Below are 15751 nucleotides of genomic sequence, written 5' to 3' on the forward strand. Positions count from 1 at the left end.
CCCCCAAGGGCATCCCTTGCCCTCTTGCCTCCAGGATCCCGGTACTTTGACGAATTGCAGGCCATGACTTTAGCGGAATGACAGTGCTACAGTAACTCTGGAGAGCTTTCAGTCATTTTTCTTTACAATACAGAAGGAGACAATTTAGCTCATTGACCCTGCACCGACAACAATTCCAATGAAGTCAAAGAACAAAGAACAAACGAACAAAACAGCCCGAGAAACAGGCCCTTCGGCCCAACGAACCCGTGCCGCCCTTTTAACATTACGAGTCCCCCTCTACCCATGACCCTTGTCTATGCTTATCGCATTTCACATTGAGAGAAGACTAATTTAGGGACAATTTGTTACACCAATCAGCCGAATAGCACATCGGGAGGAAACCGGACCACCCAGACAAAACCCACGCAAGCACGGGGAGAATGCGCAAACTCCCACAGACACTGGCCCAAATCCATGTATCTGCACAGCAAACAGTGATAGTCACTGAGCTGTTGTGTTGCCCAGCATCTGGTCCAGTTTAAGTATACACTAACTGCGTGAAGTACTAGGCTATTCTCGAAACAACCAAGAGCAGCCCTCGTACGACCCATCGCGTATATGCCCTTTGTTGGACAACAAGGCGGACCGAAGCATATGGATTAGAAGAGAAAAACATTAGTATCATCCACATCCTTATACATTCCCAGGGACGTCCCAAGGCTCCTGAACCTTATTTAAAACAGTCTCCTATATCCCTCCATCTCCATCCCACTCATGTGCCTGTCTAAGTTACTCTTAAACAACTCCAGCATGCCTGCCTCCACCACCTTACTTGCCAGAGCATTCCATATCCCCACTACCCTCTGTGTGAAAAACCTCCCTCTAATATCCGAATTATACCTCGCCCCCCCCTCACCCTAAGCCCGTGGCCTGTGGAAACGTAATGTGCGTTTCCAACCTAGGAAAAAGCTTACCACTGTTTATCTATACTCTTCATAATCTTATATACCTCTATTAGATCTCCCCTCAGTCACCGTCTTTCAAGGGAAAACAGCCTCAATTTGCTCAATCTTTCCTCATAACCCAGTCCTTCCATACCAGGCAGCATCCTGGTAAACCTCCTTTGCACTCTCTCCAGGATCTCCACGTCTTTCCTGTAGTAAGGAGACCAGAACTGGATTTGGTACTCCAAATGCGGCCTAACCAACGTTCTATACAACTGCAACATTAGACTCCAGCTCTTATATGCTATACCCCTTCCTATAAAGGCTAACATACCATAAGCTTTCTTCACAACCTTCTCCACTTGTACTGCCACCTTCAAAGACTTGTGCACTTGTACCCCCAGGTCCCTCTGCATTTCTATACTCTTTATAGGTCTACCCTTTATCATATAACTCCCCCTACATTATTTCTGCCATAATGCATCACCTCACATTTATCAGGATTAAACTCCATTTGCCATATATCTGCCCAATATACCAGCCTATCTATATCTTGTTGTATTGCCTGACACTGCTCCTCACTGCCCGCCAATCCAGCCATCTTAGTGTCATCTGCAAATTTGCTGATCACACCACTTACTCCCTTTTCCAAGTCATTTATGTATATAAGTCGCATCCCCATAACCTCACATATTTATCCTCTTAATCCCCCTGACACTAAGGGTAATTTATCATGGCTAATCAACCTAACCCGCACATCTTGGACTATGAGAGGAAACTGGAGCACCCAGAGGAAACCCACGCAGACAAGAGGGGAATGTGCAAACTCCACACAGGCAGTCACTCGAGGCTGGGATTGAACCCGGATCTCTGGTGCTGTGAGGCAGCAATGCTAACCACTGTGCCACCATACCACCCATTTAGATTGGTTTACAGCTCTTCAAGGTGGACCTCCTTCCAAAGAGCCAATTTAAGACTGAGATGAGGAGGAATTTCTTCTCTTAGAGGGTTGTGAGTCTTTGGAACTTCTTGCCACTGAGAGCTCTGGGAGTAGAGCTTTTGTGTAGTTTTAAGGCTGAAATAGATTTTTTTTCCGTCAGGGAATCAAGGGTTACGAGCAAAGGGCAGAAAAGTGAATGTGAAAAATGCAATGTTGGATCAGCCGTGATCCTATTGAAGGGCAGAGCAGGCTTGAGGGGTCGAATGGCCAATTCATAATCTATTTCTTATGGTCTTAAAGGCAGCTGGGAATCCCACCTGCTTCCAGTCAACATTCAGTTGAGTGTGAAATGGCAGCGAGACTGTCAGAGCAACATGAATGGGTTATGTGCCAACTTACAGGGCGCCAGACACTAAGCTCTCACCATACTATCACTTGAAACTATGATAGTAACTTCTGGGAAGTGTAGACTGCCATTTGAATACAAAGTTTCCTGCCAATCTTGAGCAGCTCTTTTATGATTCTGTGACAAGTTAGCAAATGCTGCTCAGAAATTTATTCTGTTTAACTAAATTGACATTGATTGATCAATCTGGGAGGTTAAAAAATTGTGATAAATTGCCTTATTCCATTTTCCTATACTAGTAAAATCAGCAGATTCCCATTAAATGGCAGAGTCAGCATCAATAACATGCAGAACAATTGTTATCTGAGTGGTATGTCCAAAGATGTGCAGGTTAGGTGGATTGGCCAAGCTAAATTGCCCCTTATTATCAGGGGACTAGTAGGGTAGTGATGTTGGGTTACGGATAGGGTCTGGGTGGGATTGTGGTTGGTGCAGTCTTGATGGGCCAAATGGCCTCCTTCTGCACTGTGGGTATTTTGTGATTTCAAAATAATATATCAAATTGAGGAGTTCAGATAATGTACATGTAATACAGTGGGATACTGAGGAGATGATCATTGGGACACAGAAATCTAATTTAGGTTTCTCAATCTCTCCCTGTTAGGTGGGGATGGACAATATAGTTATTGAGTGAGGGGGTGGGGTGGGGCACAGGGAAGTCTGGCTACACTACTGTTCAATTAGTACTATTTTAGCTTCAAGAAGACAAACTCAGATGTGCGATCACCTATAGTAGGGTACCAGTTTAAATGCAAAACTACTCCTGGTTTGTGAATGACTCTAGCCTGTAACTATCCCATGAACTAATCAACACACAGTTGTTATGATCCTAGGCCAGATCCACAAGTTGTTGCTAAGATTTGGTTACGGACTAATAATGTAGACTAAGTTTGAATTGAAGATACTTGCTAATTGGATAAAGCCACAAGATTCCATGGGTTTTGAACAAACAAAAATAAACTACTATATAAGGTGAGAAAGATAAAACAGTTTACAATATCTATCTTGTACTCTAACATTCAAGGTTACCATGAAGTACAAGTGCATTAACAGGCAAAACTGTGGTTGAATACCCCACACTGCATAATAAATGGCAGATGTGACCAAGAAAGAATTCATGGATTACTCAATAACTCATTAAGATATCAAGTAATACACTGAGTCAACCAAACTCACTGAAATTCTGTCTCTCTCACAAGAGAATTCAGTCTTCACCTTTGAAATTACAACCTTGGATTCTCTCCAAAGTTTGCTCCAACTCAGGTGGCATCAACAAAGGTCCACCTCACAGGATTTTATCTCCCAAGATTCCCTTCCTCTAGATTCCCAAACATGCAGCCAAGCACCAACTCAACAGGCAGTTTGAGACCTTCAGCTCTGCCGAGCAAAACACTACTGTTTCGAGAAGGTATCTTTGCCTCTTGGCCCATAGCATGGAATCAGTAATCTTTGGCTGCTCCCTAAGATCTCCAGAGCTTCCCCTGAGCCTTTTTTGCTTAATGTCTGCTATCCACAGCCCTTTTTCTGTTTGGAACCCATTTCTCTGTTCCTTTCAGTTTTACTCTAAATTAAAGGGAACTTCTCCCTGTCCCCCGTTTATATCACCCAACTGGGACTTCCTTTTGAGATCGCTCCCCATCTGAAGAAGAGACCGGGTTAATGAACTTTGTAATACTTGAAGATTTGTGCAAAGCATTGCAAGACTTGTTTTTGCACCCTTGTAATCTTGTGCGCCAGTTGATGTGTTTGTGCGAGCTTGTAACCTTGTATGCTGACTAAACAAACTGTAGGTGTCGAGATGCGATAACAGCTAATCACACTAGAGGAACAGAACAGAGACAGTCGCGGCTTTGGGTTAGCTACGATTACAACAGACTATGCAAAGAGCAAAACTGCTGAGGCAGCAATAACCACATGATGGATGACAAACCATGACAGACATCCTGGAGAACTGCGGACATGACTGGGGCGGGAATGGGGATGTATAAAAATTTCACTCTTATTTGTGTTCAGAGAGAAGTCTGGTGAACCACTTTAGGAACCGAGCTTCCCCCAAAAGCTTTTGTAATAAACCTGCTGTACTTTGACTCACGACTAGTCTCAAAGGTATTATTTACCAACACCACCATTCATTCTTGCTTTTTCACCTCTTCCTGCCCTCTGCCGGGAACACTAGCCTTCCATAACATCCTAGTCACCTGAGCTAGTTTTTATTTTTTCTCTCTTGTGCAGATGCATTAGAAATCAACCATCATTGCCTTGGATGCTTAAAAAGTAAAACTCCCATGAGTTTAGTGTTGGGCAAGCTAATGGAGCTAAAGGTAGACAAGTCTTCTGGCCCTAACGGAATGCACCCCAGGGTACTGAGAGATGGCAGGGGGAATAGCAAATGCACTCGTGGTATTTACAAAAATTCACTAGACTCTGGGTTGGTTCCTGCAGATTAGAAAACAGCAAATGTGATGGCACTTTTTTTAAAAGGAGGTAGACAAAAGGTGAGTAAGGCTGGTTAGCTTAACTTCTGCAGTAAGGAAAATGCTTGAATCTATCATCAAGGAAGAAGTATCAAGCCATCTGGATATAAATTGTCCCATTGGGAAGACACAGCATCGGTTCATGAAGAGCAGGTCATGTTTGACTAATTTAGTGGAATTCTTTGAGAACATTATATGTGCGGCAGACAATGGGGAAACTGTGGATCTGGTGTATCTGGATTTCCAGAAGGTATTTAAGAAGGTGCTGCACCAAAGGCTGCTGCATAAAGGGTCTGACAGATGGATTTGGTAAATTTGAAGTCACCCATTTGGTAGGAATAACAGCAAAATGGCTAATGGACTATTAGTTATGTTGCCTGCCGCACAGTCTGTTTTAACCCTTATATGGTGGACAAATAACTACGAGTAGACGTCTTATTAGTACAACTAATATTTATTTAAACTCACACAATAATAATAACCCGCCCAACCAACAATTAAGTTATCTTACAAGAAAATACTAAAGTTCAAGTCCAATACAAGACCTTGACTTAACTTTGCATGACTGGCAAGTACCCAAGCAGATATTGGCCTTTATCTGTACGTTGGTCTCGGTAGTCCTCTGTGTAGTCTGGTCCGTTGGTCTGGTCTGGCACTCTGGCTGTGGTCTTTCTTCCTACCTTCTCAGGTGTGGTGGCTGTTCTTGTGCTGGTGATGGTCACTATTGTTGTAGCTTGTTCGTGGGGTCAGAGAGAGAGAGATTCCTGGTTGCGCAGCACCCTTTATACCCTGTTTGGTTTCACGCCCCTTTTGGCCATTGCCAATCAATTGATCAGGACTTGATCCCCCTGATCGATAAGAGTCCAGTCAGGTGCTACCACACCGATCTCTGGGTGTGTCCCCAGCGGCCATGTCTATAGGCGCTGGAGGCACATAGGTCACATTCCTCCCTCCTAAATAAGGGTTCACAGTGACCTTATGTCTGGTACACAACCCATTGTGACCAGAAAGTCTCTTTCATCCTGGAGATGATCCATGTCCTGCTTATTCACTCGTCAGGGTTGTGGCCTGTTTGTCTCTGTCTTTAAACTGCAGCCTGTCATTTTAGTTTCTTGCCTGATTGTCCCAGAGTGCTTTACAAAATACCATTTTAGATGGCCCGTTTGGCCACAGTTAAATAGTAAAAAATTGTAGTATTTTGCTGTGCTGAGTGACCGGGTTTCCTTGTCTATGAATCACAAAAAGATGGTTTGCAGGTGCAGCAGATAATTAAGAAGGCAAATGGAATTTTATCCTTCATTGCTAGAGGGATGGATTTAAAAAACAGGGAGGTTATGTTGCAGCTGTACAAGGTGCTGGTGAGGCCATATCTAGAGTACTGTGTACAGTTTTGGTCTCCTTACTTGGGACAGGATATATTGGCACTGGAGGGGGTGCAGAGGAGATTCACTCGGTTGATTCCGGAGTTGAGAGTTGATTCCGGCTTATGAGGAGAGACTGAGAGACTAGGATTGTACTTATTGGAATTCAGAAGAATGAGAGGAGATCTTATCTATTCCCTTCCTAAGATTATGAAGGGAGTAGATAAGACAGAAGCGGGGAGGTTGTTTCCACTGGTAGGTGAATCTAGAACAAGGGGCATGGCCTCAAAATAAGGGGGAGCAGATTTAGGAGTTGAGGAAGAACTTCTGCACCCAAAGGATTGTGTATCTGTGGAACTCCCTGCCCAGTGAAGCAGTTGAGGCTGTCTAATTGAATGTTTTTAAGGCAAGGAAAGATAAATATTTGTACAGTAAAAGAATGAAGGGTTATGGTGAGCGGGTGGTTAAGTGGAGCTGAGTCCACGAAAAGATCAGCATGATCTTATTGAATGGTGGAGCAAGCTCAAGGAGTCAGATGACCTACTCCTGCTTCTAGTTCTGATGTTCTTATGAATTTAACAGTGGGACACAGATAGGTAGGAAAGTATGTTGTGAAGAGGACTTAAGGAGGTGTAAATGGATAGAGTTACAGAAGTTGAGTGAGTAAACAAAAATCTAGCAGATGGAGTACAGTATGGAAAAGTTTTTCACTTTGGCAGGAAGAATAAAAAAAAGTACTATGGAAAATGAGTGCAGAATTCTGAGGTGCAATGGGCTCCAGGTGTTTTCCAGATGAGTCACAAAAAATTAGTTATGTGGGTACAGCAAGTAATAAAAATGTTAGGTGGAATGCCATTTTTAATTATGAGTGGAATTGAACGTAAAAATAAGGATGTTATGCTTCAGTTATACAGGGCATTAGTGAGACCACATCTCAGATACTGTGTGCATTTTGCTCTCCTTATTTAAGGAAGGATTTAAATGCATTGGAGGTGTTTCACAAAGTTTATTAGATTGAAAGCCAGGTTGTCTTAGGAGGAAATATTGAACAAACAGGACATGTTTGGATACTGGCGAGCAAGGTAGGTTCTGAGAAGGCTGTAGCAAGAGCTAGGTTTGTGGGTGGCTTAGCTGTGCAACACGGGAGGAAGAAGAGTGGAATTGCTATGGTTAGAGAGATTCCATAGTTAGGAGAACAGGCAGGCATTTCTGAAGCCATTGATCACTCCAGGATGTGTTGCCTCCCTGGATTTTGGGTGTTACACTGTATCACATGAAACATTTCGCTGTGACTCCTCAGAGATGGTTGTTTGAAAATGATTCTTGGAACCTGGATAAGGAAGAGCCATTGGTGAAGACTCAAGAACATTTTTAAAAATTAATCTGAGGGATGCTGGCAAGTGCAGCATTAAGTCTTTATCCCTAGTTGCTCTTTAGAAGATGATAATGAATCTTTCTTGTTGTCGGTTATGATGAAGTGTTGTTAGGCAGAGCTACAGGATAAGATAATTTTCAGAATTCTAGGAATGATGAAGGAATATTGATATATCTCCCAAGTTAGGATGATACTTGAATTGAAGGGGAACCTAGAAGTGAAGTTGTTCTCATGTACTTACTGTCCTTGTGATGGTGAAGGCCAGGGCTCTGGGAGTTATTGATGAAGTGACCTTGGTGATTTGCTGCAGGGTATCCTGTAGATTGGGCACACTACAGTTACTGTACACTGGCATTTTATTTCATCGAGTTTGGACTATTTGGAATCTGCAAAAAAATGCATGAACATGTTCAATAAAATAATAAATTAATTATTGGTTCTCTGTGAGCACAGAAAATGCCACAGAGCAGTATATAATTGACCTACCCAAGTTTACGACATTTTATTGCCAAGCTTGTGCTGAAGAATTAATGAACGTTGTTCTGATACTTTTCTTGAGTAACTTCTAAAAATCAGTGTAAAATTCTGATCAAAGCTGCAGAGATTCCAGAGTGTGTTAGCTCCCTTGTCTCAAAGATTGAACCATTTAGGAGCCACTTTTTATGTCCAACTTGATAATATTTTAAAATTGCAAAATTGCCTACTTAACTTTTTTTTAGTGTGTGGTATTTTCAATTCTGAAACTTTGTTTATACGTCTCTTGCAGTGCCTTCTTTCACTTAATTTTTCCATCCTGCATCTGAAAGCAATGACTACCATAGGGGGTTGGATCTTGATTATGCTGTCTGCTTTTCTGAGGCAGCAGGAATTGTAAACGGAATCAATGGATGGGTGGCTGGTTTGTGTGATGGACTGGGCTATGTTCACTACCCTTTCTAGTTTCTTGCAGCCTTGAGCAGGAGCCATACCAAACTGTTATATATCTGGAAAGGATGCTTTCTATGGTGCAGCTCTAAACATTGGTGAGAGTCATAGCAGACATGCCGAATTTCCTTAGCCGCCTGAGAAAGTAGGGGTTTTCTTAACTATAGCATCATCATGGTGAGACTAGGACAGGTTGCTGGTGATATGAACACCTAGAAACTTGAAGCTCCCAACCGTCTCTATTTCATCCCGTTGATGTAGACAGATGCATGTCCTCCATAACATTTCCTGAAGTCATTGCATGGGTTTCCTCTGGGTGTTCCGGTTTCCTCCCACAGTCCAAAGATGTGCGGGTTAGGTTGATAGGCCATGCTAAAAATTGCCCTTAGTGTCCTGAGATGCGTAGGTTAGAGGGATTAGTGGGTAAATATGTAGGGATACTGGAGGGGGAGTAGGGCCTGGGTGAGATTGTGGTCAGTGCAGACACGATGGCCTGAATGACCTCTTTCTGTACTATAGAGATTCCATGACTCTATGACTATCTCTTTCATTTTACTGACATTGAGGAAGAGATTATTGTCATTGCTCCGTTTCACCAGATTCTCTATCTCTTTCCTGTATTCCCATCTTATCATGGTTTGAGATCTGACCCCCTATGGTAGTGTCCTCAACAAACTTGAAAATTGATTTGGAGCAGAATTTGACCGCACGGTCATAAGTTTATATCGAGTATAATCAGGGGCTGAGGACACAGCCTTGCAAGGCACCAGTGTTGAGGATAATCATGTAGGAGGTGTTGTTGCCTTTTTACTGTGGGTTAGCAAGGGGCATGGCCAATCCATCTCTGGAATCCAGTTGCAGAAGAAGAGCCTTGCCCTAGGCCACGGTTTTTAAAGATGAGTTTTGTTGGGATAATGATGTTGCAGGATGAGCTGGATCAATAAGTAGGAGTCTGACACAAATGTCTTATGTCCAGGTATTCCAGGATTAACTGGCATTGTCACAGTAAGAGGATTGCATCTGCTGTGGACCTGTGATGCCTGATAGGTGAACTGTAGTGGGTCCAGGCGATCTGGGCGACTGGGTTAATGCGTGCCATGTCTAATCTTTCAAAGCACTTCGTAAAGATGGATATTAGAGCCACCGGGCGGTCATCATTAAAGCAAGTTGCCTGGCTTTTCTTTGGCACAGGGATGATGGTCATTTTCCTGAAGTAGGTAGGAACCTCAGATCAGAGTAAGGAGAGGTTAAAGATGTCTGCAAATACTCCTGCCAGCTGGTCCATCCAGGATCTGAGTGCTCGAGCATGTACCTCATCTGGGTCAGTCGGTATCTGTGGGTTAACTTTCAAGAAGCTGATCTTACATCTGCACTGGTGACCTCAGAGACTGGGGCAGATGATATCCTCTTGCTAACCTCTTGCTCAAAATGGGCATAGAATGCATTGAACTCATCTGGGAAGGGTGCATTGTTGCCGGCGATTCTACAAGCATTACCTTGTAGCCTGTTACGTCATGTGGACCTTGCCATAATTGATGGGTGTTCGTGTAGGTGCCTAGGACTTTAGCTTGGTCTGGTACTGTCTCCTGGCATCTTTGATGGCTCTCCATAGATCATATCTAGGTTTCTTATAGTAGTCAGGGTCACCTGACTTGAACGCCTCAGACCTGGACTTCAGTACGCAGTGGATGCCCCATGTTCACCCATGATTTCTGGTTGGATCACAGAGATTTGCTTCTTTGCTTCTACTCACTTGCTAATGAAGCCTGTTACTGTAATCATGTACTTTTTCAGGTTAGTTGCTGAATTCTTAAATTTTGACCAGTCCACCGACTTTAAGCAGTCCCTTAGGGGATCATCCTCAGATGAACATAGCGCAGCTTTCTTTATTGGATGTCAGTTATGTCCAACATGGCTCGCAGGGGAGGTCAGTCCCACACGCACATTTGTTCTGGAGGTTGATGGCTTGCTACTGGTCTACAAGTGGCATAGTCACAGTCAGGGGAGGGAGCTGCTGCCTGTAGATGGGAAGCAGGTAATGTGGAGAGTTGGCAATTGATAGCATCTTTGTGGAGTTGGGGGACGGGGTTCAAGATGGAAAACTGTCAGGTCAACATGGAGCATTAAGATATTAACATCAAGAGGTTCAGGGAGGTTTTGTGCATCTGAATCTGTGCTGTGCTCACCAGATGGTGACCCTAAATGTGCTCTAGAACTAAGCCCCATCATGGTACGTGTCTCTGTGATGGTGGAAGGTGTGATAAACACTGTGACGGTTCTATATCTAAGGGGTGCTCAGGATTCTAACCCAAGCTGTTACAAGGCCTGGGGCTGATGGGCTGGCTGTTGGTGGGTCGCTTCCTCTTCTTGATGGTGCCCGTTAAAAAAAAAAGAGATAATGAGTAATTGACCTTATAGTCACCAACACAACAACGCATTCACAGTTTTGGTTGGTGTCCAAGGAGTATGGATCCTTACTTGCTTGGGAGATGCCATTCTCGTCCTCAGCAAAGGCACGGTTCTAATTCTCGCTGGCTAGCTCTGCTGCTTGCGCTTCCTATTGAGTGAGGGGCCTGAACTCAGGCATCCCCCCGAAATGTGGGATTTTTCCCTTTTGTTCTGGGTGCCATTGTCTGAAAGACAGGTGGACAGACCTTGAGTAGGATGGATGGAAAAACTGATGATAAGGATGCCAGACTGTGTGCACTGAATGAACCTCTTTAAGGGCTGAGCTGCTATTTTACAGGATGTGAGAAGTGCTGAAGATATCAAAATGTGTGTGAGAGAATCAGTGGTGATGTCCCTTGTGGTAGTTGTGTGTCAGTTCCCTGTGGATGTAAGCCTGTGAATGGCTGATGAGCTTGTGCGAGTGTGTGTTGCGAGTGAGGAGAAGATAGATATACCCTGAGATCACTCATCTCCTTCCTAGACTGGATGGGGATCTTCTTCTGGGGAGCATTGATGATGACTACCTGAGTGATTTGCTCCCATGCCGTCTTGGTGAGGGTGGTGGAAGTCCAGCTCTCATGTGTAAAGATTCTCCTGCCATTCAAACATGCAGATTAGGGGCCATTCAGATGTCTACCGCAACAATCCCTGAGCTGCAGCAACTTGTGTGCATGGATGCGGTTTAAATATTGCACCTGAGAGGATGATCCGATGAGGTAATGGCTGGGCCAATGGATCCCAGGGTGTCCCACACATGCTTCACATTCATGCGTATTTAATGAGCTTAAAAGAGGGTGATCTGGTGCGGAAGCACCTCCACACAGTATACGGAGTGGAAAATTATGTCCTTTGTTTTCCTTCTGCACATAATGTTCTGAGACTAGTTATTGTGCTCCAAGCATTGCTCTTGCTGAGATCAATTGACTTAATTCAGACTGAGAACTGAAGCTGAGACCTTCTGCTCTGTGTGTTCATCAACACAGCCTTCACAGGAGCTGCCTTTTCTATTACTGATAGTTTTAGAAAATTTCCTCCTTTCATGATCCATACCTATTAATATGCTTCTGAAGCGAACAATGGCTTCTTGATGAATGCATGTTTAAGTCTGAAATGCTGCTTCACTAAAGTCATTGCATTTTATTGATATCCGGCCTTCTTTGTCCCATAAGTCTTCCAGTACTTTTCTTCCCTTTTACGTTCGGATCACATGTATTCAATGCTTATGTTTAATGTCCATTTGTTTGATTTGTGAACATGCTGTTTTACCTTGTCTCCTGACTGAATGCAGACAGAGTTGATAGAATAGAGTCATTAGATAGAGTTTAATGGAGAGGGAGCTTCCTGCCCCATTCCCTCTCTCCTCAGCAAAGGTAGTGGGGTCTCTAGGAACCTCAATGTGCTATTAGAAATTCCAGATGAACTCAGCTTTAGCTTGTGCTTTTACTAATTAACTGTCTCCAAACTTGCTGTATTAGTTAAGACTTTAGAGCCTCAAAGCTATGATGTGCAATATTAGTATTTGAGTATTTAATATGATGATACAAATTTTGCTATCTGCTATTTTAATGGAAGTGATAACACTCATTTAATTTGTGCTCTGGATCAGTTTTAATGTTTCTTTGCAGGTTTGATATGTTTCATTTTTATTACATTAATAAATTTTCTCTAACCTGACCAATTTCAGACTCTAGAGAACCCTAAATGGCATTTGGAACCCAGTGAATTTGTGGTTCCTCCTCTTCAACACATAGATTTAAGTGTTGTGGCTCATCTTGATGACACAATCTGGTCTGAAGACAAGGTTCACTTGGAGGTAGAAAACAGTCATACAAGGAGTATTCATGTGCAAGCTACTGGCATTGGAACTACCATCGTGCCTGACAAGCCTTTTGGTCCAGTTCTCAACCTTGGAGCAATATTCAGGCAAGTAGTCATATCAAGAATATTAGGGTGCATTCTCCTGTGCCAAGACTGGGTGTGGAATTGATTGGGGAGGTAGGTGGGGGACACAGGGTACAAGAGACTGAGTTGGGATGAGTACACTCCTCTGATCCTATCTTTGGTCACCCATTCTAATATTTTTGTATACATATGTTGGAAATTGGAAATTAAAAAGTGCTTACTGATGCTCAGTTTGGGTTCAAATAAATAACTTTGACAAAGGGTCATCTGGACTCAAAATGTCAGCTCCTTTCTCTCCTTACAGACGCTGCCAGATCTGCTGAGATTTTTCAGCATTTTCTCTTTTGGTCTCAGTTTGGGCTCGGTCAGAACCATTTGACTCCAGATAAAGTCTATTACAACCTTGGCCCAAACATGGACAAGAGAGCTGCACAGGGATAAGGAGAGTACTACAGCCCTTTACATCAAGGCTGCACTTGACTGAATCTGGATCAAAGATCCTTTGTAAAACTGAAGTCAATGGGGATCATTGAGAATACTCCACTGGTTAGAGTCATTCCTGGCATAAAGGATGATGGTTGTATTTGTTGGAGGTCAATCCAAGATTGGAAGTTGGAGGTAGTATGTGGTTAACACTGCTGTCTCACAGTGCCAGGGACCCGGGTTCAATTCCGGCCTCGGGTCACTGTCTGTGTAGTGTTTGCACATTCTCCCATGTCTGCATGGGTTTCCTCCGAGTGCTCCAGTTTCCTACCACAGTCCACACTAGGTTGATTGGACATACTAAATTGATTCTAGTGTCAAGGGATTACCAGGGTAAACATGGGGGGGTTACGGGAATAGGGCCTGAGTGGGATTTTCCAGACTTGATGGACCAAATGGCCTCCTTATACACTGTAGGGATTCTATCATTCTATAATTCAATCATCTTGGTCCTGGGACATTGATGCAGGAATTCCCCAGGGCAGTGACCTAGATGCAACCATCTTCAGCTATTTTATCAATGACCATCATAAGGCTAGACATGGGATATTTGGTAATGATTGCAGACTTTCAGTACCATTCGCAAAAGCTCACATAATTAAGCAGTCTATGTTCGCGTGTAGAAAGACTTAGAAAACTTTCACTTGATTAGCAACCAGCAACATGCATGGTTCGCAAGTACCAGTCAGTGATCATCTCCCCGTGATTGTGAATGGCATTAGTATTATCAAACTTCCAATATCAACATCTTGGAGATTACCATTGAACAGAAACTATTGGACCACCATATAAATACTGTGGATACAAGAGCAATTCAGAGATTGAATATTTGTGTGCTGAATGATTCACCTCCTAATTCCTAAAGTTTACATAATGTACAGGCACAAGTTTGGGAATATGCTCCACTTCCGAGAATGAATGCAAATCCAACACCACTTGTGTCTCAACAAAAAAGTCAAAACAGTCCACTTTATTGGCATTAAACTATATTCATCACTTCAAGTATTTGCACCCCCCTCCCACCACAGTCTATGCAGTGCAATTGCAGTGTGTACTATCTACAAGATATTCTGCAACAATTTACCAAGACTTCTTCAACAGTACTTATCAAACCTGCCAAAATCTCTACCACTTAGAAAGATGAGGTAGCAGAACGTGGGAACATCATCAAGTTTCCTTCCAAGTCACGTTGCATCCTGCCATGGAAATAAATCGCTGCTCCTTCTTGTTGTTTGCACAAAGTTCTAAAACTCACAGCACCTAACAGCACTGGACAAACACCTTCACCATAGTTCAAGAAGGCGGCTTACTGCAATCTTCTTAAGGACAGTTACAAATGATCCAGTTCCTGCTATTTCCTGTTCCCAATGTTAGTTGATTCTGTTAACAGTTACTATTTTCTCACGTAATTGATTTTCTGCTAATGTTGCAATCCTTTCATGATGAATTACATGCTCCACTTGTAAATGAGAGCAGTTGTTATTATTTGAGAAAGGGTTATGGTGTTATTCTTAAGTGTGCATAAGAACCATTTCCACTGTGAGAGGGCAAGAGAAAGGGAGAACTCCCACTCACCTGATGAAGGAGCAGCGCTCCGAAAGCTTGTGGCTTATGCTACCAAATAAACCTGTTGGACTTTAACCTGGTGTTGTGAGACTTCTTACTGTGCTTACCCCAGACCAACACTGGCATCTCCACATCAAGAAAAAGGGACCCAGTTCTTGTGTTTGTCTTCTCTGGGTATTATGAATAAACCTATGTTAAGGAAATACTGGTTCCAGATTCCTCCTTTACTCAGTCACTGAGCAGTGAATTATAACATTTCTAATTTTCCTTTATTGTCCAATTCTCTTGAACATGTTGACTCTCAAAGTCTGCCTTTCAGACAATTCCAGGTTTGAAACTCTGATTCTAGTTTCTGATTCTGCTCTACAACTGAAACAACCGAATCATAGTCACAGATTATTGTTCATTTGACATAGATTACAGTATCAATTCTTGCTCGGGTTTCTCTCCTTCGTTGTTAAACTGACTGGGATCTGGTTATATTTGCACCAATCAGTCAAAGCCAGGCAATTTCAAAAAATGGCTTTTCATCTCAGCCCAAAACTTTTATGCCTTAAGTTCTCCAAGGATCTGTTCACAGCTGTTTCCTATTGATCAACTACATGCATCCCTGTGGCAAAATCATCAAAAGACTTTCTTCAGCTTCTTGACCTTTCCAGTGTTGCTCTGTTAATCTGCTTGTCCAACACCTCATCCTGAATGGGCTGCAATTCCTTCAATTAAATATTGCAAAGCCCAATTAAGCCATTATCTTTGATGCCTGGCACAAACTCTGTTGCCTTGCCATTAGTTCCATCATCTTTGTCAAATGAATCGTAATATTCACTAGTTCAATATTCTATTTGTCTTGGGGGTTGAGCTTCCATCCCCAAATCTTCTCCATCACAAAGACTGCTTACTTCCATCGCCATTACGTCACCCATCTCTGTCTCAGCCCATACTTATC

General features: G+C 42.9%; 1 protein-coding gene across 1 annotated transcript in view; it reads left to right on the forward strand.

Annotated features, from left to right (window-relative positions):
• Positions 1-15751, forward strand: part of hydin (HYDIN axonemal central pair apparatus protein) — a 1114396-nt gene that overhangs the window by 471405 nt on the left and 627240 nt on the right. The window contains exon 19 of the mRNA XM_080187991.1: positions 12539-12777. Coding sequence (XP_080044117.1) covers positions 12539-12777 — 239 coding nt within the window. The remainder of the gene's footprint in view (positions 1-12538; positions 12778-15751) is intronic.

Source organism: Carcharhinus amblyrhynchos, chromosome 4 (assembly GCF_965287045.1).
Source record: "Carcharhinus amblyrhynchos chromosome 4, sCarAmb.v2.hapA, whole genome shotgun sequence".
Classification (NCBI taxonomy): domain Eukaryota; kingdom Metazoa; phylum Chordata; class Chondrichthyes; order Carcharhiniformes; family Carcharhinidae; genus Carcharhinus; species Carcharhinus amblyrhynchos.